The sequence below is a fragment of the Moesziomyces antarcticus genome (genome assembly GCF_000747765.1).
Source record: "Moesziomyces antarcticus DNA, scaffold: scaffold_v10006, strain JCM 10317, whole genome shotgun sequence".
In the NCBI taxonomy this organism is placed as follows: Eukaryota; Fungi; Basidiomycota; class Ustilaginomycetes; order Ustilaginales; family Ustilaginaceae; genus Moesziomyces; species Moesziomyces antarcticus.
Genome location: NW_014639004.1, coordinates 254,289 through 281,412, shown reverse-complemented (window position 1 = coordinate 281,412; position 27,124 = coordinate 254,289). Strand labels below are relative to the sequence as shown.

Sequence of the window (27,124 nt, the reverse complement as noted above, 5' to 3'; positions counted from 1 at the left end):
AGTTGCGGCTGTGTGCCTTGCCACGGCCCAGCGCGCTTCGGATCTTCCGGCGGGCTACCGGCCGATGCGCCCGATTCTGCCAGTCTCAGGACTCGTCCGTTGGTTTGCGGCTTCGCGGTGCAGGGTAGTTACAGTAGTTGGCTTTGTCGAAGAAGTGTTGGTCTCCGATGGGCCGCCTCGCTTTGCATCTTCAGACGCGTCTCAAGACGCGGCAACCAAAAGTGTGACTTTTCCAGCTCTCTTCCCGCACGGAAGCGCAACTCGACAACCCCCGAACATCGGGGTTTTTGCTCATCTGCTCGCGAGGCAGAGAGAAGAGTCGTTTGCTGGGGAGCAGAGGTGCGTGGACCCTGCATGCAAAAGACCGCTCCCTCACGAATGGCTCAGCCCAAGTCGGGCTCCTTCCACCTTCTGAACACATCGCAACAGCATTGGCAAGCAAGCTCAAGATGCTCGCTACATTAAAATGAGCTGCACAGCCGCTACATAGAAGCGCACAGCATGCATTCTAATCTGCTACATCGCAAATCTTACCTTCCTTACAATCGGTCGGACCGCGAACGTCTGCAGGCACCTCGCTCCGGGCGCAAGAGCCTCGCTCTCGACAGCATCGCTGCACGAATCGCTAGTCCTGGCAAGCCGGCTTCCGGTGGTGACCCACTTCTCCAGCCCGACGACGAGCTGAATCCGTGGTACACTACTCCTCATCTTCGCAACGGCGCAGAGTCTCGCAAGACCGAAGATCAGCGCATAGAAGACGCTTACAAGGACTCCTCGCTCAAATCTTCCCACGACCCGCTCAAGGCAATGGCCATCTTCCTGGCTCGACGTAAAGCTGCCAGGAACCTCTCGACGTCTCGCTCCGATCTCAAGGCGATTGCTCGTTCTGCGCCGGCACCCTCCGACCTTCACGAGTCAGACGCCCTGCGAGCTACTAAGCTCCGTCAAAAGCACCTTTCGCACCCTCGCAGCCATCGGAGCACATCCAACAACAAATCCGTAAGCCACGGTCGGCTTCACCATGCAAATCGACGTCGGAGCGCGCACCGTCGCTCCGAGTCGCATCGACCAAGATGACGCACCAAGGCAAAAGGTCACCGGCTATCGACCTGGCTCGCGCTCTTCCATGTACCCGGAGCTGTTCCAGAACATGGTCTGCTCGGTCCTCGAGTCCGAGTCCTATCTCTTCTCCAACGCTGAGCTCGACATTCTTTCGGCGTACTTCATGCTTTCCTATCCTGCCCGCTACCTTTTCGTGCGGCTTCTCCAACGCAAAAAGGACACATGGTACCGTCTCGATCGCCTCGAATCTTACCGGGCCGAGGCGGGTGATCTGGAGGCGGCCACCCACGAGCTGGCGCGCAAGATAGTCTCGCCGCCCTCTGATGGCCCAAAGGTAGAGTCCGCCAGGCTCGAAGAGCAGACGCGTCGCGCAACGGCCCTGGAGGACGACAAGGAGAACGCGACGCTCACATTACCCTCTCTTCAGCGAGAGCTCAAGCTGGACGAGCAGACAGGTCTTCCGCTCACCCCGACGTATCGACACAAAAAGCCTCTAACAGCGTCAGTCAGTTCGAAGCAGGCATCGCAGTCCAGCGCCACCCTGAATCAGCCGAGCTCGGACGATCCGCCCCTGGACCGCTTTGTCCTCACCGACCGAGACATGAAGGGCGGCATTGCCGAGTCGCTCTCGCTCCTCAACATGGACGAGCTCAAGGCCATCGCCAAGAACATGGGCATCACCAAGCTCGGCACCACGCGCGCGCAGATCGTCGCCGCCCTTTCGGCAACGCGGTCACAATCCACGCTCATGAGGAGCCCCACAAAGTCGAGCGGGCGATCCACTCCAGCTTCATCCAACGGCAGCTCGACGCAGCTCACGCTCACCTTTGGCGGCGCCAAGGCAGGGCCCGCGCAAGCATCGCGGCTCAAGGACGAGCTGTCTGCCGCGCTCGGAAGCGGCTGCATCCAGGTGCTTCCCGCGCTGCGTTCTCTCGTGGACCGTGTGGCGCTTGTCTACTACCGCGGCAACCTGCTCGGCAGTGCTGCGCTCACCACCGCCATCCTGTCGCGCTCGCGCATCCGCAACTACCCCGCCTACACGCACCGGCGCACGGGCTTCCTCTTCCCCTCGCGCGACCATCTGGTCGCCTTTGAGCGGGCGCTCGCCATCGAGGCCGAGATGGAGCACCTGATGCAGTTCGGCAAGACTGAAGATGATTTCCGCGCCGCACTCGCGCTGTTCGAGTCGGTGTGGGCCGAGTGGAAGTCGTGCGTGCAGGAATGCATCGCTGCGCATCCCGAGGGCATCGACAAGATGGTGTACCACCGCATGCGCTTCCATCCGGGCTGGGTGCTCACGCGCGTCGTCTACAAGGGCGCCGCCGTGCTCGCGCGCTTCAAGCTGCGCGAGCGCGAGAAAGAGGTGCTGCACGCCCTGCTTGACCAGCGAGTCTTTCGCCGCGGACGCAGGGGCGACTGGTACGACCGCCTCGCGCTCATCACCGCGCTGTACTCGGACGACCTGCGCAAGGGAAAGAAGGAGGCCCTCGCCATCAGCGTTCAGGGCATGCAGGATCCCGATACGCATCTGATCTATCACGATACGCTGCAGAGACGCATCGCAAGGCTCGAGTCGCAGCTCAGAGTGCCCCGCTCGGAGCAGCATGACTTCTCGTACACCAAGCTCAAGAAGACCACCGAGGTCGTCTTCAAGGGTGTCAGGCTCGATGCCATGGTCGAGACGGATGCACAGACCAACGAGCCCATCACGGCGCTCTCCAAGTTCCTCCGCAGTGGCAGTGTTGGTGCATCGCCGCCGACGTCGCCCGATGAGCCACGGTCCAAGAGCAACACGCCACCACGACCAGGATCACGCACAGGTAGCCCCACCAAGCCAGCTTCTGTGTTTCAGATCCGCAAGCCGCTCTTTAAGCGCGTCAAGATCGAGTCGTTCGCCGAGCCCACCACGGCGGCCGATGTCAAGCCCGCCGTTGCATCCAGCTGGGCCACACCTGGCGCAGCCGAGGCGGACATTGACACATCTTCCGACTCGCTCGATTTGGCGGTGAAGAAGGAGGATCTGGACGACATTTCGTGGGACGACATGGCAGCTGCACCAGATGCCGCCACGGTCTCTCTGCTTTCGGGCGGCGACTTTTCGACGGTCGGCACGTCGACGCGGCGGTCGATGCGGTCGGTCTGGCGCGGGCTGGACGGGCAGGCGTGCAACGTGGAGCAGCTGTGTCTGCAGCACTACGCGCGCGAGGGTTTCCGCGGCTTCCACTGCGAAGGCAAACTTCTCACCATGATCGTCGTACTAGTCATGTGGGACGTTATCTTTATGGACGGCATCGCGGGTTCGTTTGAGACGCCGTACCAAGCGGCGCCGCTGGACTTGGGATCCGACTCGTTCGGCGTCGTGCGGGGCGCCGAGATCCGTGCACGGTTGGACTGCATCGCTCGCACTGGCGGATTGGACTTGATCGCTGAAGCTGACGACCGCGAAAGGCCGAAAAAGACCTGGGCAGTGGGGTGTAGGTGGGACCTCTTTAGCAGGGACGTTGTGTTGGAGGTCGCCGAATGTCTGGGTGGACACGCGATCAGTACAGTGTGTCAGATGCTCGTCGAGGAGTGGGATCACTGCAGTGGCGGAATGCCCGATCTGGTGGTTTGGAGGATGCAAGATAGGACGGTTAGGTTCGTAGAGGTCAAGGGACCTGGTGATAGACTCAGCGAGACACAAAAGGTCTGGATCGACGTCCTGCTTCGTGCGGGCATTGATGTTCAGGTCGGAATCGTCACTGAAGCCTAGCCACTCCATCACGTAATGTCGAACTTTGGGATGGAGAATGGTTGTGATTTAGTCTTCCATGAGTTGATCCCTCTCTGCATCTTCCTCTTCCACCTGCATAGAGACGTCCTCTTCGGCATTGTCGACTCTTGAAACGTCGGCGTCATTCTCGTCTTCTGCAGGCGTCTGTTTTGCCTTGAGCTTTTTCTGCTGCGCGTTTTCCCTATACGCCCTCAGTTGTGCCTTCATCTCCTTCTGGGCCTCGTCGCCGAGTTCGAGCTGTCCCACTGCATCTAGCACGTGTTGGGCACTGATGATCTTTGCCCCCTTGCCCTGTGCGGTCTCCTGTGCCGTGGCCGTGAGGTAGCTGATGAATACGCTTGCCGACTTGACTAGGGCTTGTTGAACTTCTTTGCGCAGCTGAACGCTGTCGGGGATGTCGGCTTTCGCTGTCTTGATCACGTTGCTACGCGGGAGTTCGTACGAGTCGAAGCCGTGCGTGAGCGTCTTGAGCGCCACTTCTTGCTGCCGCAAAACCGCTTTCGTTTCAGCAGGAACGATCAAGCCCCCGGATGCTTCTCCATCTCCATTCTTGCCAGCGGTCTTGCCAACGGGCGTACCTGGCGCAGAGGCCGAAGACACTCCACCCGTCGATTTGCGTGGCATCTTGGCGATACAAGCTCTGTTGTCGATACCGGGATCACCAGAACCGGTTAAGCTGCTGAAAGAGATAGCAGCGCGAGTGGCTGTAGACGGTATGAGCGAGGCAACAGGTAAAGCAGAGGTGACGTTGAAGCTTTAAGCGCAGAAGGAGATGATGGGGAAGATGCAGGTGCGGAAGCAAGAGCAGACAAAGTCACCGCACCGCGAATGCAACACTTCGCCAAAACCCTCTTTGCGCTTTACGCGACTGCGCGCCTCTCTGCGCTCGTGCGCCCGCGTGTGATTTGTTAGACCGCATTCACGCGTGCCGCTCACAAGCCGCTCAAACTGTCCTCCCGCACACTCCTCATACTGGCCGCCGTCTGAAGAGGGGGAAAGGGTGGATGAATTACGCCACAGCATCGCTGAGTGGGCCAGAGGTGAGCACACGTGGGTCCAGACGAGAGATCTAGCGCGTGGAAGAGAAAGATAAGCCTAAGCAGAGTAAGGATAAGCAGAATAGGAAGGGAGCCGACATTGACCGGAGGTGATGGTGAGGAAGAAAGGGGGAGAAGGAAAGGGGAGATTCCGCGACTGAACACGCCTTTGGTGGAAGGTGGGTCGTGGCGAAGCAGCCACGAGAAGCCGTTGAAGCTGAGGCTGATTGACTTCAGGCCGTAGACAGGTGGCAGCCTGAGATTGTGATGTGAAGACCAGGATGCTTGCCGTGAACGGAGAGCTTGGTTGTGCGATTGAGCGATATGCCTGCGTCGTGAACCGCCAGAAAGTGGCGTACCGAACGCTGAGATCGAGAAATTGGAGCTTGCTAGTTTGCGTTGCGATGCGCTTGATCGTACGAGATTCGAGATGTCCTGCAATAGAGGTGCGCGGCACGGGATGTCCGACAAAGACAGCAGACACTGATACAGGACGAGATGCAATGCGACGGACAACGAAAAGCCAACCCATGGCACGGGAGCGTCCTCAGAGAAACGTGGGAAGTAGACAGCTTGACTTGAGAGAGCCACGCTGCAGCGAAAATTGGCTGCGTCGATGGGCAGGAAGAAGCTGGACAAGGTCGGGATCGAGGCCGAGAGCAAGTGAGAGATGGAAGAATCACAACGCCGACACGACTTGCTAGATGCAAGAGATATCGACGCGTTGGAGCCAGGGCGCTTCAGAATTTGACGCGCTGGTCCATGGCAGGCCGTAGCCAGAGAAACGAGACCGATGCGGGGATGACAGATTGTTGGACTTTGCGGAAGGATCTTGAGGTGCATGGACGGCTGCGATGCGATCGAAACGATACTGAAGGACAGCCGAGCCGGTGAAAAGTCGAGTTGGAAGAGGAAGATCCGACATTGCGCCTTGTGCGGTGGCCTGTGACCGAGGGCCAATGATGAGACTTAGTTGAGTCGGGCACCGCCGAGCATGCGGGCCAGGAGGCTCTCGACGGTGGCACCGGGCTGCGCGGCAGCCTTGGGCGCGGGCGACTCGGCAGAGACCATGCGGTCCGAGGCAAGCGCGGCAGGTGCAGGCGTCTTCGAGGGAGTGGCGATCTCGGCAGGAGCCGTGGTGCTGCGGACGCCACGGGTGAGCACCGTCTCGTCGTCGCTGCTGCCCGAGTCTCCGCTGCTGCCGGCTGCGAGGTGCGAGCCGCGTTCCAGCTCGGCGCTGTTCTTGCCCGGACGGTTGTGGAACTTGGGCGCAGGCAGGCTGGCGGGCGAAGGCGAGTTGTGGAAGTTGGGACCGGCGTAGGCGATGGCGGCGGCCACAGCAGGATGCTGCTGATTGCCGTTGGTCGCCTTCTTGACCGGCGTGGACGGAGCAATGTGGATGGGGGCGCCGTGCATGGGGTATTGAGCGTGCTGGTTGGTCGCGTGGTTGGCCGAGCCAGCGTTGCTTCGTTGAGACTGCGACGACTTCGATTTGGCCATACCGTTGGCGGATTCAAAGAGGTCGTCGATGTGAAGGGGCACGTCCGCTTGACGGCTCTTGGCGCCTTTGCCATTCTTCTGCCCTCCTGAGCCGAAGCTGCCAGCACGAGGACGCCTCTTGCCACCTTTGCCCGTCTGGTGAGTGGTGTTGGGAGCTGAGCCGTCCTCGGCGCCGAACGTCTCGACATCACGGGCGTCGGCGAAGACGTCAAAGTGAGGACCGGTTCGCTTCTTGGCACCCAACAGCTCCTGCTGCCAGGTCAAAGCCGGCGAGTCGCGTCCGTCCTGGACCTTCTGAGGATGGGCGAGGTTACCGTCGTGCTTGGGGACCGCCGCCTTCTTGCCTTGACGCTTTGAGCCATTAGGCTGTTGAGACAGATCCAAGTTGGAACGCGAGGCCTGCTTGAACATCTCCTGCTGCCAGGTGAGGCCAGAGTTGGCGTCTGTGGGCTCGGCGTCGGCTGCTTTGCTGCGCGTGGCTCGCTGACCGTGGTTGATGGGAGCGGACGGGGCCGATTTCGAGAGGAGCATTTCAGATGCGTCGGCCTTGGGCGACGACCGCGACTTCTTGGATCGAGACGACTTGATGGGAGTGCCGGACGTCTCGTCTGCCGCAAATTTAGCCTCTTTAGCCCTCTTGGGCTTGGCGTTGCCGCCTGACTGCTTGGACGCCTGCATCTCCTCCGACATGGGCTTCGTCAAGGTGATCAGTCCGGGAGTCGAGTTGGGCTTGTCGGCGGCGCTAGCGGCAGCCTGTTGCGCCGCTTTGTCGGCCTTCTTGGAAGCGGAAGCCTTCTTGCCAGAGACGCCGTTGGCGACGTTGGTGGCAGCCTTTGCCGCCAGCTTGTCCATCTTGGCTTGTGTGGAGGGAGAGGCTACAGATGCGGAGTTGAGGTGGTTGGAGTTGCGCGAGCTTGGCCGAGAGTGTACAGAGGGTGCGGTGGAGTGAACGTGAGAAGGCCTCATAGCAGCGATCATGCTGGTGGCAGAACAGAATCGAGGAGAAAGTTATGAAGGTCTCTCGGCAGTTGTTGTTCCAGCAACGAGCTCCTGCACAGTGTACAAGCGAATTAGAGCTGAGAGTCTGACGGAGGTTCCTGTTGTTGGAGACGAGCTTGTATGCGCGATGCGGCAAGTTGTGACGGCAGACAATGAACTGGATGGAATCGGGACTTGAGAATGAGCTGTTGAGGGGTTGCCTTGAGTGTCGATTGAATGTGGTCTTGTTGTGCGAGGCGGCAGCGTATCGAGACGGCAGATTGAAGAGTAGGATGGATATCGTAGAGATGCTGAGGAACCGGAATGAGAAGCGCGGAACGCGGGTGGGGGAGAATGAGGATGTTGGATGGAGGTTGTGAGTGGAGCGATGAGGCAAATGACAGCTTGCAGCCCCGATGCGGGTTGGCTCCTGGACAATCGACTTCGGCTACCCAGGCCCAGTTGGCGCACTCACTCCGAGGCAAAGGATGCGGGCGAGCTGCAACACTCGCAGTCGGCTCCCTCTGGCCCCCTGGTGCTTGAGCTCAGTGTGACTCCGCAGCCTGGCTGTCAGCGCGCTGTGCTCCTGCCCCACTGAGCCTGATTTCAGAGAGAGCTGTGAATTGAATGTGTGACTGCGGCTCAGATGCCTCGCCTCACCTTGATTTTGCCACATCCATCCGAAATTCGACCGCCTTCTGTGTGTGAGATCTTGCAACCAAAAGCAGGTGGAGAAGAGCGCGCTGGATAGGTTTCTCTCGTGCGAGTGGTCTTCAATGCTTTGTCCGCCTCCTGACTTCATATCTCGAGAACGGCTCGCGGGGCTGCTTCATCCCGCGACTTCATCACGGGTGTGGTTTGCATCGCTGGCGAGAGCCGTGTAGCTTTCATTCCAACACGCTAGCTCGCTTGACCTCAGAGGGACAAAGGGAAGGACGGGGAAGAGGAAAACTTGGCGCATTAAGCGCATGCTCCGATACTGGCCCCACCATCTAGGGTTTGGCTTGTCAGTGAAATCGAATCAGCACTCGTGACTGAAGTCATTCAGACGTAGAGGGGCTAGAAGACCGTGATGCATATTGCGAACGAAGAAACGTGTGGTCGAGTGCGACGAGTGGAAAGGAAGGGAATCATATTGTACAGGGATGGTCCGGCCGCAGTAAAGAGGGCCGATGTTCGGTTGGAGCGCCCGGGCATTCGAGCTTCAAGCACTCAATCGGTCTGCAGAGGCGCAAAGTATGATCAGGATAGCACAGAAGCAGGGAGGCGTAGAGGTTAGCCAATGCTCGCACATACCAAAGCTTCGCCAGCTAAAAGCAAAAGTCACTTACCGGGTCAATGATGCCCTCGGCGCCGATGGCAAACACAGCATCAGCTTCGGGCAGGCAGGGCGAATCAGCCACGCGGCAGATACGCTGGTTGCCGCGTCCCTTTCGCAGCGAGAGTCGCGTCGTCGAGGCGTGCGCCACAATGTTACCTCCAATGGGCTTCTTGGCATCCGCCGTGAACGCGGTGGCTCCGTCCACCTGCGCCACGACCTGGTTGGTGATCACGACCGCCACACCAAACTCGTCCGCCAGACGCATCAGGCCTCGCAGGAACTTGGCGAGGTGCATCTGTCGCGCCGAGAGCTCGCCTCGACCGGAAAAGTCGGTGCGGTAGAGCGACGTGAGCGAGTCGACGATGAGCAGCGAGAAGCGCGATTCGGCCATCATCGCCGACGCCTGCATGAGCAGCTGCAGCTGATGGTCGGCATTGTAGGCACGCGCATACGCCACGTTGTCGAGCACCTCTTCGCCGTTGAGCCCGTAACGCTCTGCAACGGCGAGCAGACGAGTGGGACGGAAGGTACCTTCCGTGTCGATATACAGGCACTTGCCCTCGCCTCCGCCCATGTCGACGGGAAGCTGGCAGGTGACCGCCAGCGTGTGGCAGAGCTGACTCTTTCCCGTCCTGAACTCGCCGTAAAGCTCGGTGATGCTTCCTGTCTCCATGCCACCGCCGAGGATAGCATCGAGGTTCTTGGAGCCCGTCGTGATCGAGATGAGCTCGTTCCTGCGCGCGTGGAACTCGGTGGCCGTGGTAAAGCCCATCGGCACCAACTTGGCAGCTGTCAAGGGCAGGGAAAAGCGGGTGGCGAGCAAAGACAAACGGAGGGCAAATGTATCAGTCGTGTGACTCGTGTGTGAAAAGGCGTCCGTGCCAATGAATGGACTAACCTTCGGCCAAGATCTTGTCTGCCTTTGCCTCTGAGATGCCCTTGACGAGGAGGAGGTTCTTCTTGGGCGTGAAAGCGATGCTCTCGACAGTGTTGTATCCGGCTTCGGCGAGCTTCTTGCAGTCGGAGCTCGAGATGCCAAAGTCCTAAAGAAACAGAAGGAGAAGGAGCAGAAACGATCATCCAGTCAGCTACATCGGCTAACCATGGCGAAGGACACAGCAGTGGCTACGCACCTCTAGCTTGGATACGGGCAGGGGGCCGAAACCCTCGCACATGTCTTCCTCGCCGAGTTGCGCGGGGTCCTGTACGCTCTGAGACATGTTCAGTATGCAGTGTCGATACGGAAGAGGGTGGTGATGTTAGGTGAATCGAGAGGGCTAAACCACGTGGTCGTAAGGAAGCGCGACCGTTCGAAAAGCGCAGCTGTGGCAAAGAAGGGCCAGTGGTGGTCGGATGAGAAGAAGGCGGGCGGATGCGATCGTGGGGGAGGCGAGCTAGGAGCAGTGAAGTGAAGTGAAATGGACGGGTGGCGGTGGGAACTTCGTCGACTGAGCATTGCTGCATGCAAGGCGTGCCTGCTGACTAGGGTGAGCCTCGGACCTCTTCCGACGCTCCAGGGGCAGCGGCAGCAGTAGCTTACAAGAGCCCCCCCGCTTCGCCAAAAAGTGTGCGAGAGGTGTTGGTTTCGACGCGTGAGCGAAAAGCGCGTAAAAAGGCCGGGCGTTTGGTCACCCGACTTGCAGACGAGATTTCTGATCTTGCAGACTCAGCCAAGCTCGACAAAAAAGCCAGGTCTGTTCGTGTGCTTGGCGTAACATTTATAACTTCATCCGCCAGAGCTTCAGGCTACTCACCCCAGGAGGCATCACGAAAGAAAGCGTTCACCATCTTGCCCGAGCATGCAGATCATGGTGTCTTCCATGGTTTCAGGTGGATGCAAAGAGGTGTGACAGTCTGCATTCCATATGAATATCGGGTGTTACTGGAAGGCGAGTTCAGGGAAGTCTTGAGCGGGTGGAGGCAGGGTGTCAGAAAGGCGGTGTCGCTTGAAAGCCGTGCTCCATTCGTCGCTCGTGAACCAGCCGATGTAGTGCTCGTCTCCGAAGCCGCCTACCCAGTATGCCTTGTCTACGTGGAAGGTTGCCCAGAAGGGCACGTGGGGCGACTCGGTCGAATTGGGTGCCCAGTGCGAAGCGTCGCTATGCTGCTCGAGGTAGCATTGCGAGGCACGTTCGGCTCCACGGGGATCTTGGGTGACGTTGAGAATGTCGAAATGACCGAACAGAGTGATACGCGGCTTGGAGGGCATTCCGCGTCTCCACGAGGGTCGGCGATCCTGCCATCGATCCGGATGGTGCTTTGAGCTGTGTCGAGGATCTGGTAGAGAAGGGTCTGCATTCGACGCAATGCTCACGGTAGCATTACGAGACTCGCTGTGGAGCACGTTTCGCCACGTCTGCGAGACGGTCAATCCGAGATAGAGAAGAGAGCCCGCCTCGGAATCGCACAGGGAATAGTACTCGGGCCCTGTGATGACATGATCGGCGAGCTCTGTGACAGCATGGTCGGGAGGGTAGCGGGTCGAGAGGCTCGAGACGCCAAAAACATTTGGATCATGTACGAGCGAGACCGCTTGCTCAAGCGCTTGGGCTTTGGTCTCCCATGCGCGCGTTCCGGATGCGCTGAAGGCGAGTATCGCCACAACTGCACCAAGGCAACGCTGCCCGAGCCGTCGACTGCTATGCGAAGTGTCCTTCATTGCGCCCTTTGGCCTCCGTGAGATGTTGCAGAACCTTGGAGGATGGAGATCGACGCTGCGTACTAGATAGTGAGTGTCGAATGGAAACTTGCAAGCGAATCGACCACAAAGCATTCAGCTGCAGGGGAGTGCGCTCCTGCAGCTGCGGCCAAAAGAATCTGAGGCTCCAAAAAAAGGCTAAGCGAGTGGAGGCTACCCGCCTGCCTGGCTCGAGCGCGCGGAAACATTTTGGGCGCGACCCTGAAAGGCATTGAAGGCGCACGCGACACCACCGCTCGTATGCTGGCGGCAGTCTGAGTCGACCAGGTTGCCGGCGCCATGATCTGTGGAGCAGGATGCACACAGCGATACCTTGGAAGATGGAGATGAGGACCAATTACCACCATCGTCTGCATTGTCCCTTGAGTCGTTCAGAGCGAGAGCCGTGTTCGTAGAGTGGCGTGCGTCAGGCGCGCTTCGAGACGCGTAAAGTGTTGGATCGAGTCGAAAGTCGCGCAACCCAAAATCGCTGCGCCGCCACTGCCTTCCTTGGATCCTTCCAACCACTCGACATTGGCTCTTTCACCCACTCTTCCTCATCCTGAACGTCTTCTCGCTTGTACACAAGGCTCGAGGGCAGCATCCCACCCGAGTATGAGTTCCGACATCCAGGCGTCAGGCTCGGCGTCCGTGTCGGATGCATCGGAATCGAACCTGCCATCTTCCTCCTCGGCCCAGCTCCCTGACCCTTCGCTGCCAGCGCCCAATCTGGGCGAAGATGAAGTAGGCTTCACCGCCGCCGACCTGATCGCGCAACAATCCAAGCTGGAGGCGCAAGCAAACGAGGCGATCCCGTTTCAGTTTGACACCTGCACGCACGAGCGAGGCTACATCCGTCAACCCGTGTACTCGTGCAAGACGTGTGGTGGTGGCGGCGTATGTGCCGGCTGCAGCGTATCGTGCCACGCGGAGCACGAGCTGGTGGAGCTCTTCAACAAGCGCAAGTTCCGCTGCGACTGTGGCACGCCCAACCTGTATCGACAGCGCGAACCGAACCATGCTGGCCGCTCGACACGGTTGGCCGAACAGCTGTCGTACCCCGAAGGTGCCAAGCCATGCACGTTGCGAAAGCCAGGATTCGATCCGCAGAACGACACCAACAGCTACAACCACAATTTTGATGGAAGCTTCTGCTACTGCGAACGTGGCAAGACATACGATCCCGAGAAGGAGGACGAGACGATGTTCCAATGCATCGTGTGCGAAGAGTGGCTTCACGAGAGCTGCACCTCGTTGCGTCCGGCCACGCTGCCCAAATCTGTCAGCGGCGATGCTGGAGCAGGTGAAGCGTCCGCCGCATCGACCACGGCAGCGATGCCCCCAACTGCAACCGAGCCGGAAGCGCCCTTGATCGACCACGACTTGTTCGACCTGATGATCTGCGACGCATGCGTGCGCAAGCCGGGCAACGAGCTTCTGCGACGCTACGCTGGAGCACGAGGCTGGATGATCGTTGCGACGAGCCAAGATGCGGGTGAAGCGGGGCAGTACGATGGCGTCGCTAGCATCCAAGTGCCGACGGAAGAGGAGCTGCAAAACGCTGGAGGACCGTACCAAGGGCGAAGCTGGAGGATCTTTGGACTTGCCGTGGAGCCAGAGCAGGCTCTTACGCAAGAAGAGGTGAGCGCTGCCACAAACGGCGCCCTGCTGAAGTCTGTCGCCGAGATCGCTCGCTCCTCGGCCAGCCTGCCATTGACAAAGCCAGAAAAGGAGGAGCAGGGCAACGCGCATGGAGCCGAGTCTGAAGCTCCTGCCGAACACTCATTGCGAGGCGCGGGCCTGGCCGAGAAGAAAGATGGCAAGCGACGTGCCGATGACGATCCAAAGGACGATCAGACAGCAGGGGAAGGCAGCAAACGACTCAAGCTCGAAACGACCGATGCTGGCTGCACTCTGCCAGAGGGTCTATCGATGATCGCGAAGCTCGGGGCGTCGGTGGTGGATGAGTGGGTGCCTGCACTGAGTTCGGAAGCATCCGAGACGAGGCCTTCGCAGCGCTGCGATGTGTTCCTGAGCGACGACTTTCGCGATCGGATCTGCCGCTGCGCAGCGTGCCTGCCGCAGTGGAGCGCCCTTCCGCACGTGCTGGAGGCCGAGGAGACGTACGCACCACCGTCGGACCCGCAGGCATCAGTTCGCGACGACGATGCGGCGTCGGTGACGTCGTCTACGTACGATTTAGGTATGGCTGCGCTGCGTGCCATGCCGAGAGAGAAGATGATCAACTCGCTGCATGCGTACAGCAAGTTCCGCGATGCGCTGTGGGAGCACCTCAAGCCGTTTGCCGGCACGGGCAAGATGGTGCGCGAGGAGGATGTGCGTGCGTTCTTCCAAAAGACGCTCAACTCGAACAAGTGAGCAGCAGTAGACTAGCCCAAGATACAATCTCACTTGTCGTCAACCAAGGCCAGCGGACTGTGCCTAGAACTGAGCTGTGGAATCAGGAAGGTTGTGAGCACTGGCTTGCCCCATCGCAACTTGCACACGACAAGGGTCCAAGCGCCACAGAGTTGGTGAGATCATGCGAATGACCGAGGGTCTTGCATGGCACCACCCGGGGCCTGCTTCCGGAGCCTGCTTCCGGACCCCGCTCAGAGAATCCAGATCTAAAGCTATCGGTTCGAGCCACGCGGAGCTGTCGGCTCAGGTTGCAACATTGCTAGGGTTGACTCCGGAAGACTCTTTCGATGCTCGTACCTCATGGTCCAAAAAGATCAGTACGAATCTCCGCCGGACGCTTGACGTGTTTGCTCCGCGGAGGTGTCGGTGCGTCCCCTGACAGGCCTCTGCAGGTGCCGCCTGACTGGATCAGTCTCACCACAGGACCTGGAATCGGGAGATCTCGCATTCATCCATGTGTTGGATGCTTGGTGCCGATGCAGAGAAGGGTGCAAAGGAGCAAAGGATGGCTGGATGTGCACGGGACGACAGACAGGCTGCTCGGTTGGAATCGCTTGAGGCATCAAAACAAGCGGGCAGAGCGACGCCGAGGCTTGGATTTTCGATATGAGGTGGAGGGAGTTCGGCCCGATTTTCCTTGCATCTGCACGGCTGCAGGCTGAGTTGCGAATCCAATACAGTATTCCTCCGTGGACGCGATGATGACAGGGGCTGCCCGCGGGTGCCTAAGCGCCGTAAGGCAAGCAGCAGGAGCAGCAGCAATCAGCAGCAGCAGCAGAGCGGTGACGGAAATTCGACGCTCGGCTCGAATTCAAAACGCGCCGGCCCGTCTGTACAAAAAATAGAAATGCACGACTGGCTCACTCTGCTCGGCGTCTGCAGTTGAGGCACTGCACTGCACTCGACCCCGAACGAGCACAACACAGAGCCAACCAGCTGTGGGTGCTTCTGACAAACAAGCGGCGACCACAGCGACCACCGGATCGCCAAATCCGAGCCGGACCTTTTTCCCTTTCGTGTGTCCAGCACAGCCCAGGCTGTGTCGAACCCGCAAACCCAAACCAAAGCCTTCGCCGGTTCAGTTGGCCGTTTCTTCTCGTCGCTCGAGAGGCAAATGAAGCGTAGACGGATACAAGCGCCCGGATGCACCTGCCAAGCGCGCGTTGCTGCTCTCTGCGATGCCAAAAGCGCCGTGGTGCCGCGGAGTCAGGCGCTTTTTTTTTGAATGGGTGGTGCAGCGAGGGTGGCTGAGTGCGTGTGAGCGCGTGTCTGTCGGTCGGTAAGAGTCGAGCCACGTTCCTCCTCTGTTTGCTTCTTCCGTGTACAGCCCCGGGCCTCGCTACACTCCCTGCCCTCCACCACCATCTGCATCCTCAACATACCCATCGCAACGCCCGTTCCTTCGGCTGCGACGACCATCTCGCTTGAGTGATAACACTCAGTGGCAAGCTCCACCTCGGACCCTGCGATAGAGGTGCTCTGCTTTACAGCGTCGCCGGCCTGCCTCCTTTCTTGGTCGAATCGCAACTGCCGCCAAGGAAGCATCTCCACCATAGCGGCCACGTCTTCAGCTTCAGACATTGGGCAACCTCAACTAAGCCGTTCCTGTCACCATCGACGAGATCTGGGAGCGCTCCGTCCGACTTTACGTCACTTCATTTCCAACGTTACGCCCAATCCAAACACGAACGCACAGACGAACGAACAGGGGTAGTTTGCCGCTTCCGTCACTGGTCCAGCTGCACCCAGACTTCATTTGCCCCACCTGTAACGGCGCCTCCATCTGCAGCTTCCCTCTCCCGACAGCTTTCGCCGCTGCAAGCCACCTGTGCAGTACGGGCTGCCGGCCAAGCTTCGGCGTTAAGCAGCTGCGCATCCTCGTCAGCCAGCCGCGTCGCTTTCCACCATGTTTGGCAAGCGTGGATCCAACAAGAAGCAGTCCAAGGCTGCTTCTTCCGCTGAACCCGCCTCGTCAGCCTCAGGAAAGATCAAGGCCTTCCGCACCAGGCTCGCCAACATCAGTCTCGACCCCGACGTCGTCTTCAAAAAGCAGAGACCGCCACCCGCACCTCGCTCCGTCTACTTCAATGAGCCTCTTCCAGAACAGGCCTTCGACCACAAGGGCAAGCCAAAATACCCTTGGATCTATGCCAGCAATCAGGTCTTGACCGCCAAATATACCCTCTACAACTTCGTCTTCAAGAACCTCCTCGAGCAGTTCCGTCGTGTCGCCAACCTCTTCTTCCTTCTCATCGTCATCCTCCAGTTCTTCCCGCAGTTCACCACCATCAACCCCGGTGTCTCCATGCTGCCCCTGCTCGCCGTCCTCGCCATCACCATGGCCAAGGACGGCTACGAAGACATCAAGCGCCACCAGTCCGATCGTCACATCAACCGGCTCAAGGTACGCACACTCACCGGTGGCGGCTGGCAGAACCCCAACGCAATGGAGCCCAGGGGCAGGAGCGCTTCCGCACTCTTCCAATCCGTCAAAGACACGCTGTTTGGCGGCAAGAAGAAGCAGTCCTCCAAGCTTCAGAAGGAGATGGCTGCCAAGGCCGAAGCTGCTGCCGAGGAAGGCCACGCTCACCAGCAAGACGAGCCCATCGCCCCGCCTGCAGACGCGCCCGGCGGCGGCGCCACCACCGCCGTAGGTGGCAATGTTCCCGTGCCCGGTGAGGCCAACGCGCCTCCTCGCATGTCGCACCAGCTCGCGCGACGCTCCACCACACGCCACAGCCAGTTCGAATCCGACTACGAGCAGCTCGACGACGGTCGCATCAGGCACCAGGGTCGCATCCTCACCGCCGACGAAGAGCACGCCTTCTTCTCCAAGAAGGCGCCCCGCTGGAAGAACAAGAATTGGGAGGAGCTCGCCGTCGGTGACTTTGTCTACCTCACCAACAACGAAAGCATCCCGGCCGACATCATCATCTGCGCCACCAGCGAAGAGGAGGACAGCTGCTTCATCGAGACCAAGAATCTCGACGGCGAGACCAACCTCAAGGCTCGCCACGCCGTGCCCGAGCTCACCTCCCTTCGCAAGCCCGAGGATTGCGCTCGCGCCTCTCTCCGCATCGATGCAGAGCCCCAGGACGTCAACATGTACCGCTTAAACGCCAGCGTCGTCCTCAACGACAGATTCGACAAGAATGGCAACCCGCTCCAGTGTCCCGTCACGCTCAACCAGATCCTCCTCCGTGGCTGCAACCTCCGCAACACAAAGTGGATCGTCGGCGTCGTCCTCATGACCGGCTGGGACACCAAGATCATTCAGAACTCTGGTGTTACCCCCAGCAAGCGCTCCATGGTCGAGAAGCAGATGAACCCCATGGTCTACTTCAACCTCGTCGTCCTCGCCTGCGTCTCGGTCGCCTGCGCCATCGCCGACTCGCTCCTCGAGCAGCGCTACTTTGACCGTGGCGCCTACTGGGAGTATGGAGCCACGCGCAGCGACGACAATCCGCGCATCAACGGCCTCGTGGCGTTTGCCAACTCGCTCATCACGTTCCAGAACATCGTTCCGATCTCGCTCTACATCTCGTTCGAGTTCGTCCGCCTCGCGCAGGCTTACTTCATCTACGACGACTACGACATCTGGTACGAGAAGACCAATCGCCGCACCACCGCCAAATCCTGGAATCTCTCCGACGACCTCGGCCAGATCGAGTACATCTTCAGCGACAAGACCGGTACCCTTACGCAGAACGTCATGATCTTCCGCGAGTGCGCCGTCTCGGGCGTGATTTATCACGGGGAAGTTGCATCTCCCCACATCGGCACCTCGGAGACGACGGCAGGCGACGCCCCCAATGTCGTGTCGGAGAAGGATGGATTCTCCAGCAACGAGGGCTCTTCGGGTTCGGAGCAGGGACACGAGTCAGGCGTCAAGGTCAAGCCTCTCAACCCAGAGATTCCTCCGTTCCGCGACCAGAAGCTCATCGACGCGCTCAAGGACCCCAACTCGGAGCACAGCGAGCAGCTCGGCCGCTTCTTCCGCTGCCTGGCTCTGTGCCACACTGTGCTCGTCGAGGAGCAGGAGGACGGCAGCATCGAGTACCAGGCGCAGAGCCCCGACGAGCAGGCGCTGGTCCAGGCGGCTGCCGATGCTGGCTTCATCTTCCTCAGCAAGGAACGCCAGACGCTCCGCATCCTTACGCCCTACTCGAAAGAGCCCGAGACCTACGAGCTGCTCACCGTCAACGAATTCTCGTCCGCCAGGAAGAGAATGAGCGTCATTGTCCGCCGCGAGTCGGACGGACAGCTGCTCATGCTGGCCAAGGGTGCTGACAGCATCATGTTTGAGCGAGCCCGCCCCGGTCAGGACGAGATCAAGCAGGCTACGGACGCAGCGCTCGAGGAGTTCGCCAACAAGGGTCTCAGGACGCTCTGCCTGGGTGGCAAGGAGCTTTCGGGCCAGTTCTACGACGACTGGTCGCACCGCTTCCACGAGGCCTCCGTCTCCATTCAGGAGCGTGAGGAGAAGATGGAGGCGCTGGCGAGCGAGCTTGAAAAGGACTTTGACCTGTACGGCGCCACGGCGATCGAGGACAAGCTGCAGGACGGTGTGCCCGAGACCATTGCGGATCTCAAGCGCGCCGGCATCAACGTGTGGGTGGCCACGGGCGACAAGCTCGAGACGGCCATCGCGATCGGCTACAGCACCATGCTGCTTACCGAGGACATGAACCTGGTCGTCGTGCGCGGCGGCGAGTACGGACAACCCAACTCGGCGTACGAACAGCTCCGCAAGGCGGTGGTGCGCTTCTTTGGCGGACCGGCTGTGCTTTCGGAGATGGAGCACCAGCCTCCAGGCGAGGAGAGCGAAAGTCGACGATCGTCGTTCATGTCGCGCAGGCCGTCGTACCACCGCAACCGCCGCAGCAGCGTGAGTCAGGTGTCGCTGGTGGGCGAGGACAACGGTCAACGCTCCGGCGGCTTCGCACTCGTGATTGACGGAACGGCGTTGGGCCATGCGCTCAGCGAGGACTTTAGCAAGGATCTGCTGCTGCGCATCTCGACGCAGTGCAAGGCGGTCATCTGCTGCCGTGTGTCGCCGCTGCAGAAGGCGCTCATCGTGCGTCTCATCAAGGACGGCTTGGGCGTGATGACGCTCGCGATCGGCGACGGTGCCAACGATGTGAGCATGATCCAGGCCGCCCATGTGGGTGTGGGTATCGCGGGTGAGGAGGGTCTGCAGGCGGTCAACTCGTCCGACTACGCCATCGCGCAGTTCCGCTATCTCAAGCGCCTGGTGCTCGTGCACGGCCACTGGTCGTACTACCGCAACGCGACGATGATCACCAACTTCTTCTACAAGCAGTTCATCCAGGTGGGCACGCTTTTCTGGTTCCAGATCTACTGTGCGTGGTCGACGACGCAGGCGATCGACTACGTCTACATTCTGCTCTGGAACGCCGTCTGGACGGTGCTGGCGGTCATCTGCATCGGCATCTTTGACCGCAACATCAACGACAAGGTGCTCATGCAGGTGCCCGAGCTGTACCACCAGTCGCGCAGGCGCGCGTACTTTGGACTCGGACCGTTTATCATTTACTTCATTGACGGCATCTACCAGTCGGTGATTCTGTTCTTCTTCTTCGCCTACTCGTACAACACGACGTCGGTGAGGAGCGATGGATACGACATCAACCTGTACGAGTGGTCGACGGGCATGGCGATCGCGTCGGTGTTGGTGGCAAACCTGTTCGTGGGCATCAATGCGCGCGCATGGACGTGGTTCATCTTTGGCGGTGTGTGGTTGGGCACGGTGGTGATGTTCGCCTTTGCGCCGATCTACGCGTCGTTTACGTCGACCTACTCGTACGGCAACAACCACTTCCTGTATCCGAGCATCCAGTTCTGGATGCTTGGGCTTCTGACGTGCTTCTTGGCGCTGCTGCCGCGCGTGCTGGCAAAGTGCTTCCGCCAGTCGTACTACCCGACGGACGTGGATATCCTGCGGTACGTAGACAAGCAGGATGAAGATCACGACTTTACGACGGATCCGGCGATTCCGCACGCGCGGCCCGAGTACGCGGAGAGCATGGGTAGGCCGAGCATGACGCACCACACTTTTGCGCCGCTGGTGCGTGCCGCGACATCGGCGTCGCGCGTCGACGAGGCCGCACCCGGCGGCGTGCAGATGCACGAGCTCCGGCAGACGGCGTCGCGCGCCAGCAGCACGCACTACGACATGCTCACGGGCGAGCAGAGGCCCAACCGCGGCTACACGTATTCGTCCGACGAGCCCACCAAGAAGAAGAGCGTCAAGGACAGGCTCGTCCCGGATGTCTTCAGGAGGAGCCTGCTCAAGAAGAAGGAGGAGCGCAAGCGGCTCACCATGATTCACCAGGAGGAGGATGAGGTGGCCGAGGAGCATGCTGCGCCACAGTCGTCCTAGACGCCGGTGTGCCCGTGGGCTGTGGTTTAACTCTCTTTTTCGTTTTCGTTTTCTAATCGGATTGTATACAATGGACAGCGGTGCGTGCGGCGTGTGCATGTGTCTGTTGAACAGCGATGGGCGTGGGTCGTGGTTTCAGGGACGGTACAGATCGGTGTCAAGGGCAGGGGACATTGTTGATGACGTTGAGAGGGGGCGGTCGAAGGTGTCAAATTGATGGTGGAATTTTGGGGTCCGAGATTTGGATGAATTTGACGGGAGCAGTGCGAAATGCAATGGCGGTGGACGGATCGCCTATTTTGACAGCGTGCAACGACGCACGACGATGACCAACGCAGCGGGAAGTGGCTCGCATTGCATTGTAAGGCTGTGCTTATGCGGGTGGGGACCGAGCGCAAGTGCGGATATGAAACGACACCGGGAGCTGTCTAGGATACGGAGGAGTGGCGGGGACCCCCTTGTTCATCTCGGCGACCTCCCGCGAGTTCCTCTTTCACTTGTCCCCACTGGGGATCAAAGTATATATATGTAGCCCCATAGCTCAGCCTAGGTCCGCACCAGTGTGAATCGTCTTCAGGTCAAGACTATATACGATGGTGTCTGCGTACGCACTGTTGGCTTTTCTCGGGGCAGCTGTGCTGCCCTTTGTAGCAGCGGATGGTGACCGGGTCACTGTCCTGCAGCCATGTGGCGACGCCGAACATGCTACAGCCCATGCGATTGTGCCCGATGCTGTGTGCCAGAAGATCTCGGATTCGGGCTCGTTTAGCCTCCTGGCTCTGCGCGTGGATAAGCACGCCAAGCTGGGCTTCTCCGCCACCCCGGACTGCAAGCTCACCTACACGCCTTCGTACGACGACCTGGCTAAGCTCAGCGCTGAAGCTCGGTGCAACACCTACGTCACGGGATCCACGCAGGCCGGACGGACCGATAAGGACGCCGCAAAGGATACCCAGCAGCAGCAAGATGGCAGTCCAACCGATTCGAACCGGATGCACAAGCGCAGGACGGACACTATCGACGCATCAAAGCTCAAACAGCTCAGTGCAGCAGAAAACCAGCGTCTTCCGCTCAACTACGTTATGCTTGTTCAGGCCCAAGACACCATAGGCTAGATGGTCGCATGGCGACTTGACACTCAAGCGCAGGCAGGGCACCGGCTGGCTCTATCGCTCTAACACCGCACACTTGGTCGTCGCAATCCATCGCGATGTCGATTTCGGCGAAGACTTCCAGAGAGTGGATGGTGTGTTCGGAAGAGTGCGGTGCGTGTGAGCCATGCTGCGACCACGGAGCGGGCTTATGCGCAGAGCCGTGTTGGCGGCATGAAGCTTCGCTGCGAGTGGCTGCATATGCCTGCAGGCGGCGTGGAATTTTTCGAGGCGATGGTCACGTCCCCTCGTTGGACTCGTCGCGTCTAGACGCGTCGGTGCATGTGTTGGCTTGGCAGAAAAAAAAACAGGCAGGAATTTCACCAAAAGCTTCTTTGCGCGGCATTCAGTAGGTCAAGCCATTCCAGTGAGGGGAATCAGAGGGAGAGCGGACCGGGTGGTTCGGCAAGGCGCAGGGCGTGAGGCCCTTGTCGCACAAAGTTCGCACACCGAGGCGGAGTTGACTCGCAGCTTTAAAACCCAATACCGTGACGAACGGCTGCATTGATGGGGCCCTCACCCCCAATCTTTCGTCTGACCTGAGGAGTCTTATGCCCCGGCCCCTCTGTTCTTTTCATTTTGAGGACCGGGGGTGAAGAGACAATCGGGACGCTGGCCGTGATGCCTGATGGACGGAGCGAATCGAGCGGCGATGGTGCTACAGTGCCCCCACTGCTGAGACGAGGGCGATGTGCGGAGGTGGATGCACGGATGCAGTGCAGCATGCAAGGGTGCAGCCAGTTTGTAGTGTCAGCCTCGGCGTTCTTGGACAGGGCAAAAGGGCGCAGTAGTGTCGGTTGGTATTGCGCATCATTTCAAAAATGCATGCAAAGCCGCGCAGACGTCGGACTGGCATTTTTTCTCCCACCACGGACACAGCACAGAGACAGAGTCTCAGTTTGCGCATGTCGTGCCTGCCTCTCTCCGAGACACCAAACGTTTGCCACACACACAGGCGGGCAGGCCAGCAGGCCAGCAGACGAGCGTGGGTGGCACAAGCTCACACGCTCACATTCCCGCCTGCTCGCTTCTAAGCGCCCAGGCACATCCGCCCCGCGATCCAGGCCATACCACACAATGGGCTCGGCACCATAAGCCCTAGACCTCCTCTCGATCTGCGCGTGAACTTTGAGCAAACGCCTCATCCTTTTGCGCGTTCGAAGAGTGCCGTCATTAGGCAGCACCTAGGCTCGTCCAGCAGGGGCAACGCTCGAGAGCGGGACGCGTTGCAGTTTCTGCCAAGCAGCTGCACCAACTGCTCCCCTGGATAGCCGTGTTCGCTGCATAGGAGCTTGAGCGCAGCAGGGAAGGCTAGCCGCGCGCATCCGATCCTGTGCGTTTGGCAGCGGGAGCGCAACAAGTCGAGCTTGAACCTGGGCCTTGCTACCGCCCGAGATTTTTAGGGTGGCACGCCGGACCCTCCTCCCAACCTCGCTGCCTTCTGCTCGGCCATCAGCCTCCTTATCTCCCGACAACCTTTTTGTAGCGCTACCATCCACGATCCTCTCTGCCTCTCTTGTATCGCGTGCTAGCGGCTGATCGCACTGCGAACAACACCAGGAACACCAGCGTTTTTCGCGTCTTCCACGCGCGCCGAGGGCATGCTCCATATCATCCGCGCTTGATCACCAACTTGGCACTTGATCCCTACGTTCGTCGAAGCAGTCGACGTGCAGCCAGCAATGGGCACGAAACACAAAACCAGCCTCTCACAGAGCTCGGCCTCGAGTTCCGAGGATGCTAGCAGCCAGGCGCATACCAACGCGCAGCCGACCATGAGTCGGTGGGAGCGTCTCCGCCGTCCGTCTGCGGCAAGCTCCACCAAGCGACCCAACTTTAGCGAGGCCAGTCGAACCAACAGCGCCCACAGCAGCACCGTCACATCACCCACCACGCCTGCGTTTCCGCTGCCGCCCGCCGCCGCGCCCTCGCATGACATGATGCGCACCGTCAGCGACGACAGCTATATGCACATCCTCGCCGCCTCGGCTGCCGCACGCAGAGCAGCCACCGAGGCCGGCGCCTTCTCGGACACGGCGTCGCTGCTCTCGTTCACCTGCTCGCTCAGCAAGGAGTTCGACCGCCAGCGCGGCGCCGATGCGCGCAGTGCGTCGGCAGCGGATCTGCACGCCGCTCCCAAGCACGCCCACAACACCGATAAGAAGCAGGCGTGGCTCGACACTACGTTCCACAAGCTCAGTGCGCGCTACCGAGCGCCCAAGAAGGGCGCACAGCAGGGACAGGCGTCGACAAAACCTGTCAAGCCACACTTCCTCGACCTCAGCTCCATCATTTGCCCGACCCCGGCACACAGCGACTCAGCAGCAACCGATGACGATGAAGAGGCGGGCGACCGCTCGTCTTCGTCTTCGTCGTCCTTCACGTCTGGGGTCGACTCGTCGTTCGAGGCCATGTCGGGCTGGGACAACTCGTCGGCGGATACGAGCGTGGAGCTGCGCACACCGCAGAACGAGGAAGACCGCCAACTTGCATGCGCCTACGACTTTACCACGCCGCGTCCGTCGCAGATGCAGCGCTTTGCATCCGCCACCAGCAACACCTCATCGACGGGTGGTCTGCGTCTGCCATCGCCACCGATGATCTCGCCGCTAATGCCCAGCTTTGGCCTGCCCGGATCGGGCGCATCGACGCCTGGCCTCGCCCCGCCCAGTGTGGGCCAGTACGGCTTTCCAGCCCCGCCACGAGCTGTCGCTACGCTCGATGATATCGGCCACAAGCCTGCGAGCCTGGTCAAGGTCACGATGGGTGCCGGCACGAATGTATCGGGTCCACCGCCAGGGAGCATGCGCCAGCTGCGCAAGCAAAAGTCGTTCGACAACCCGGCGGAGCTGCGACGCCGCCAGAAGCAGGAGTGGGCCGTGGGCGGGCCGGCTCCTCCAGGCTTCGGTGGGGCGAATCTGACGATCGGCATCCCGACGCCGAGTCAGTATGCGCAGCACTCGCATGGGTTGCTTTCGCCACAGCATGCCATGAGTCCGCCGTCGTCGGCGCGCACGCTCGATGATGCGCACCACCGCGCGTACGCACAGGCGCGCTCGGGCGCGGGGGGTGCCGTGCACAGCCGCGTGGCAGAGATGCAGCGCCCGACGCCCATGCAGCGCGGCGTGAGCCACGATACGGCCGGCGCGGTGCTTCAGCGCCCCGGGCTCGCACCGAGAGCGTCGCACGGAGCATTGCGAGATGGAGCCAGGTCCGGCGCGGCACCGTCGAGGAGCGATCTCGATCCAGCATCGTCGACGGGCTTCTCATCGGCACGGCTGGCTAGGTCGAATTACCCGCGCCCGGGAAGCGATCGCAGGATGCCGGTAGCTTTGCCGACCACATCGCCCATGCCGTCGCCGGTGACGGGAGTCGCACCGCTGCCGCCGCTGCTGCCTGCATCGTCGCGCGAGTCGTACGGCTCGTCGGTGGGAACCGAGTCGTTGCCACCCACGCCGCACTCGGCGACGTTCCTGCGTGGGCTGCCGTTCGCCACGGGTGAAGATGGACGTGGCAAGCACGCGCCGAGCTCGCCGCGCGACGTGAGAATTCCTCGCGAGCTGCACGGCGTGCCGCACCAGGGCACGCATGTGATCGGCGGGCCAGAGTCGATGGGGTCTGCGCTGGGGCTTGTACCCGGTCGCATGGTGCGCGCGTATTCCGACTCGCCCGATGCATTCCCCGTGCATGGCAGCGCGACGGTGCGCGGTGCATCGCGATTGCGCGGCGAGAGCATCAGCAGCAACGACAGCATGGGCGACGACTACGGCCGCCGCCACGCTACCCAGATGACGCCGCGCCAGAAAGTACGACCCGAGTTCCGCCGCGAACATACGTCGAACGCGGTGCTCGTCAGCCCGCCCAAGCCCACGTCTCCCCAGGGCGCATCGAAGCACCTGCGTCCCGAGATTCCGGACTGGGCCGCAAACCCCACCGACGAGACGATCCGTGCCGGTTCGGCAGCGTCAGCAGCTATCACGCCGCGCTCGTCGAGCCTCAAAGACCTCCTCGCCTTGGCCGACGGGGAGAGGGTTGAGCGACAGAGCTTGGATTCCGACCGTTCGGACTCGAGTCTGGCATACACCAAGCCTTCGCCGCTCATTGCGCAGACCGCACCTGCACCGGCGGCGTCGAGCGCAAGCATCACCCCCACCAACTCGTCCAACCACCTCGTTCACGCAGCAGTCACTCCTACCGCTCAGGGCCCGGCGTCGAGATGGAGCCCCGAGACGAGCCCCGTCAAGGCGCCGGCTTCGGGATTCCTGGGCGCAAGACAGCGTGCCAACTCGCGCGCCGACGAGTGGGCGGCCAACCTGCGAAAACTCACCGCCCGCGGCGGCAACCACGCTGCCGTAGCAACCGCCGACAAGTGATGTCGACACTTACTGTATTTCTAGCTCTCTTTGTTCCGACTACACTGTATCAATTCCATCGCTTTGGCTCTTCAGATTGCGGTTTGACGTTTGCTCCTGACAGAGCGGTGTGACGACCAAGAATTTGCATGCCGACGGGGCTGAGAGGAGTGGCGAATCGGCGAGACGGTACGTACGAGAGTAGAGGGGGTCGGGATGCAAATGTGACGCGGGCGGAGCTGAGCGGCGATCGGAAAGGTGTCAACGTGAACCGGACGGCAGGCATGTTTTGTGGTACAATCCCGCGCGTTGACAGTCCGAATATCTGCGCTTGACATGCAGCGGCCGATGCGCAGGGCAAAAGCGCAATTCTCTCGACCTTGGCGACGTTGCTTCGGTTTCACACCCAATCCAATGCATCGACCGAAATGAGGCCTTTCGTGCAGCGGGTTGCGTGACGAGCCGAAGTGCAGACGTCTGTTCTGCTTTCCCAAATCCTGCCGGCCGAATTTGGACTACGGCCCTGCCGACACGCGCCAACCGATAGCAACTTTGCTTCTGAGTTTCAAGCCCGGCAGCCGATTGGGCTCGGATAGGATGGCAGCAGCAGCTGGCCTATCGGAAGCGCCGCTTGCCGAATGCGCGGTCCGATGCTCATTTCTGATCGTGCAGCCGAACGCCACCGACGTGGCTTTGAATCCCACAACGCCACCCTCGCCTCTGCATGCCAAGCAGCTTCGGCTATCGTCCATTACCTCTATCAAAGATTCGTCGCATTCATCTGTCAAGCCATTAGAAGCATGATAGCGGGTGCATACGTTTGATCGCCCAAGCGCCAAGCTAGGATGTACATGAGAGAGGATGCGGTCTACGCTCATGCGGTTGGCCGACTAGCTGGCCGGCTAAAAGACAACCCTCTCAAGAGCAGACGGACGGCGGTACGGTATGATGACGGCGGGGAGGAGGGCCAAGACGGGGGGGTTGCGTGGCAGTCGCGAGGCTCGATCGAGGAAATCGCACGTCGGCCTCAGAGCGGACGCCGGATGAGCCGTCGACGCGTCTTCTTTGCGAGCCTCGCTTGGTCGTGACTGCGCAGGTGCCGTCTCGACCGTCTCGATCGTGGGATCCGAAAAGCGCCCCAGCGCACATGCGCTGCTGCACAGACCAGTTCCGCATTGCATTGGGCACATGGAGTGTGTTGGGCTCGGCTACGGACGTGCCACGGTAAATTCCGCACCGAAGTTGGCTGCACCCCAGCACCGACCAGCAGTGGGTCGACGTCAGTAATTCAAGTGCCGTGCTGGAAAAACATGGGCCGTTCCTCTCATGCCTGACATGTGCTGCCCCCGGTCATCGGTAGCCTAGGTGCGTTGGCGAATGCTTATGCCAGCCACCCGGATGAGATTTTAGCTTGGCCAAAAAAGGTGGCCGACTGCCATCTTGGCACGC

At 60.3% G+C, this 27,124-nt stretch overlaps 9 protein-coding genes across 9 annotated transcripts; 5 read left to right on the top strand and 4 right to left on the bottom strand.

Moving 5' to 3' along the window:
* Window positions 1–501: 501 nt before the first annotated feature.
* Window positions 502–3,814, top strand: PAN0_006d2910 (coiled-coil domain-containing protein MTMR15; the record flags this gene model as incomplete). The annotated part of the gene is made up of 2 exons (XM_014801552.1): window positions 502–999; window positions 1,094–3,814. 2 exons carry the CDS (start codon window positions 502–504, stop codon window positions 3,812–3,814), a joined length of 3,219 nt encoding a protein of 1,072 aa, XP_014657038.1.
* Window positions 3,815–3,862: 48 nt separating this feature from the next.
* On the bottom strand, window positions 3,863–5,797 carry PAN0_006c2909 (uncharacterized protein; the record flags this gene model as incomplete). Its single annotated transcript, XM_014801551.1, has 3 exons — window positions 3,863–4,539; window positions 4,854–5,307; window positions 5,594–5,797. The coding sequence occupies 3 exons, from the start codon at window positions 5,795–5,797 to the stop codon at window positions 3,863–3,865; spliced, it is 1,335 nt and encodes a 444-aa protein (XP_014657037.1).
* Window positions 5,798–5,841: 44 nt separating this feature from the next.
* On the bottom strand, window positions 5,842–7,350 carry PAN0_006c2908 (uncharacterized protein; the record flags this gene model as incomplete). Its single annotated transcript, XM_014801550.1, has 1 exon — window positions 5,842–7,350. The coding sequence occupies one exon, from the start codon at window positions 7,348–7,350 to the stop codon at window positions 5,842–5,844; it is 1,509 nt and encodes a 502-aa protein (XP_014657036.1).
* A 1,212-nt stretch (window positions 7,351–8,562) lies between these two features.
* On the bottom strand, window positions 8,563–9,891 carry PAN0_006c2907 (DNA repair protein RAD51; the record flags this gene model as incomplete). Its single annotated transcript, XM_014801549.1, has 4 exons — window positions 8,563–8,571; window positions 8,682–9,460; window positions 9,570–9,714; window positions 9,805–9,891. 4 exons carry the CDS (start codon window positions 9,889–9,891, stop codon window positions 8,563–8,565), a joined length of 1,020 nt encoding a protein of 339 aa, XP_014657035.1.
* A 659-nt stretch (window positions 9,892–10,550) lies between these two features.
* Window positions 10,551–11,330, bottom strand: PAN0_006c2906 (uncharacterized protein; the record flags this gene model as incomplete). The annotated part of the gene is made up of 1 exon (XM_014801548.1): window positions 10,551–11,330. One exon carries the CDS (start codon window positions 11,328–11,330, stop codon window positions 10,551–10,553), a length of 780 nt encoding a protein of 259 aa, XP_014657034.1.
* A 633-nt stretch (window positions 11,331–11,963) lies between these two features.
* On the top strand, window positions 11,964–13,727 carry PAN0_006d2905 (uncharacterized protein; the record flags this gene model as incomplete). Its single annotated transcript, XM_014801547.1, has 1 exon — window positions 11,964–13,727. The coding sequence occupies one exon, from the start codon at window positions 11,964–11,966 to the stop codon at window positions 13,725–13,727; it is 1,764 nt and encodes a 587-aa protein (XP_014657033.1).
* Window positions 13,728–15,675: 1,948 nt separating this feature from the next.
* Window positions 15,676–20,172, top strand: PAN0_006d2904 (phospholipid-translocating P-type ATPase; the record flags this gene model as incomplete). Its single annotated transcript, XM_014801546.1, has 1 exon — window positions 15,676–20,172. The coding sequence occupies one exon, from the start codon at window positions 15,676–15,678 to the stop codon at window positions 20,170–20,172; it is 4,497 nt and encodes a 1,498-aa protein (XP_014657032.1).
* Window positions 20,173–20,765: 593 nt separating this feature from the next.
* On the top strand, window positions 20,766–21,287 carry PAN0_006d2903 (uncharacterized protein; the record flags this gene model as incomplete). Its single annotated transcript, XM_014801545.1, has 1 exon — window positions 20,766–21,287. One exon carries the CDS (start codon window positions 20,766–20,768, stop codon window positions 21,285–21,287), a length of 522 nt encoding a protein of 173 aa, XP_014657031.1.
* A 1,718-nt stretch (window positions 21,288–23,005) lies between these two features.
* PAN0_006d2902 (uncharacterized protein) lies at window positions 23,006–25,696 on the top strand (the record flags this gene model as incomplete). Its single annotated transcript, XM_014801544.1, has 1 exon — window positions 23,006–25,696. The coding sequence occupies one exon, from the start codon at window positions 23,006–23,008 to the stop codon at window positions 25,694–25,696; it is 2,691 nt and encodes an 896-aa protein (XP_014657030.1).
* Between the last annotated feature and the right edge of the window lie 1,428 nt (window positions 25,697–27,124).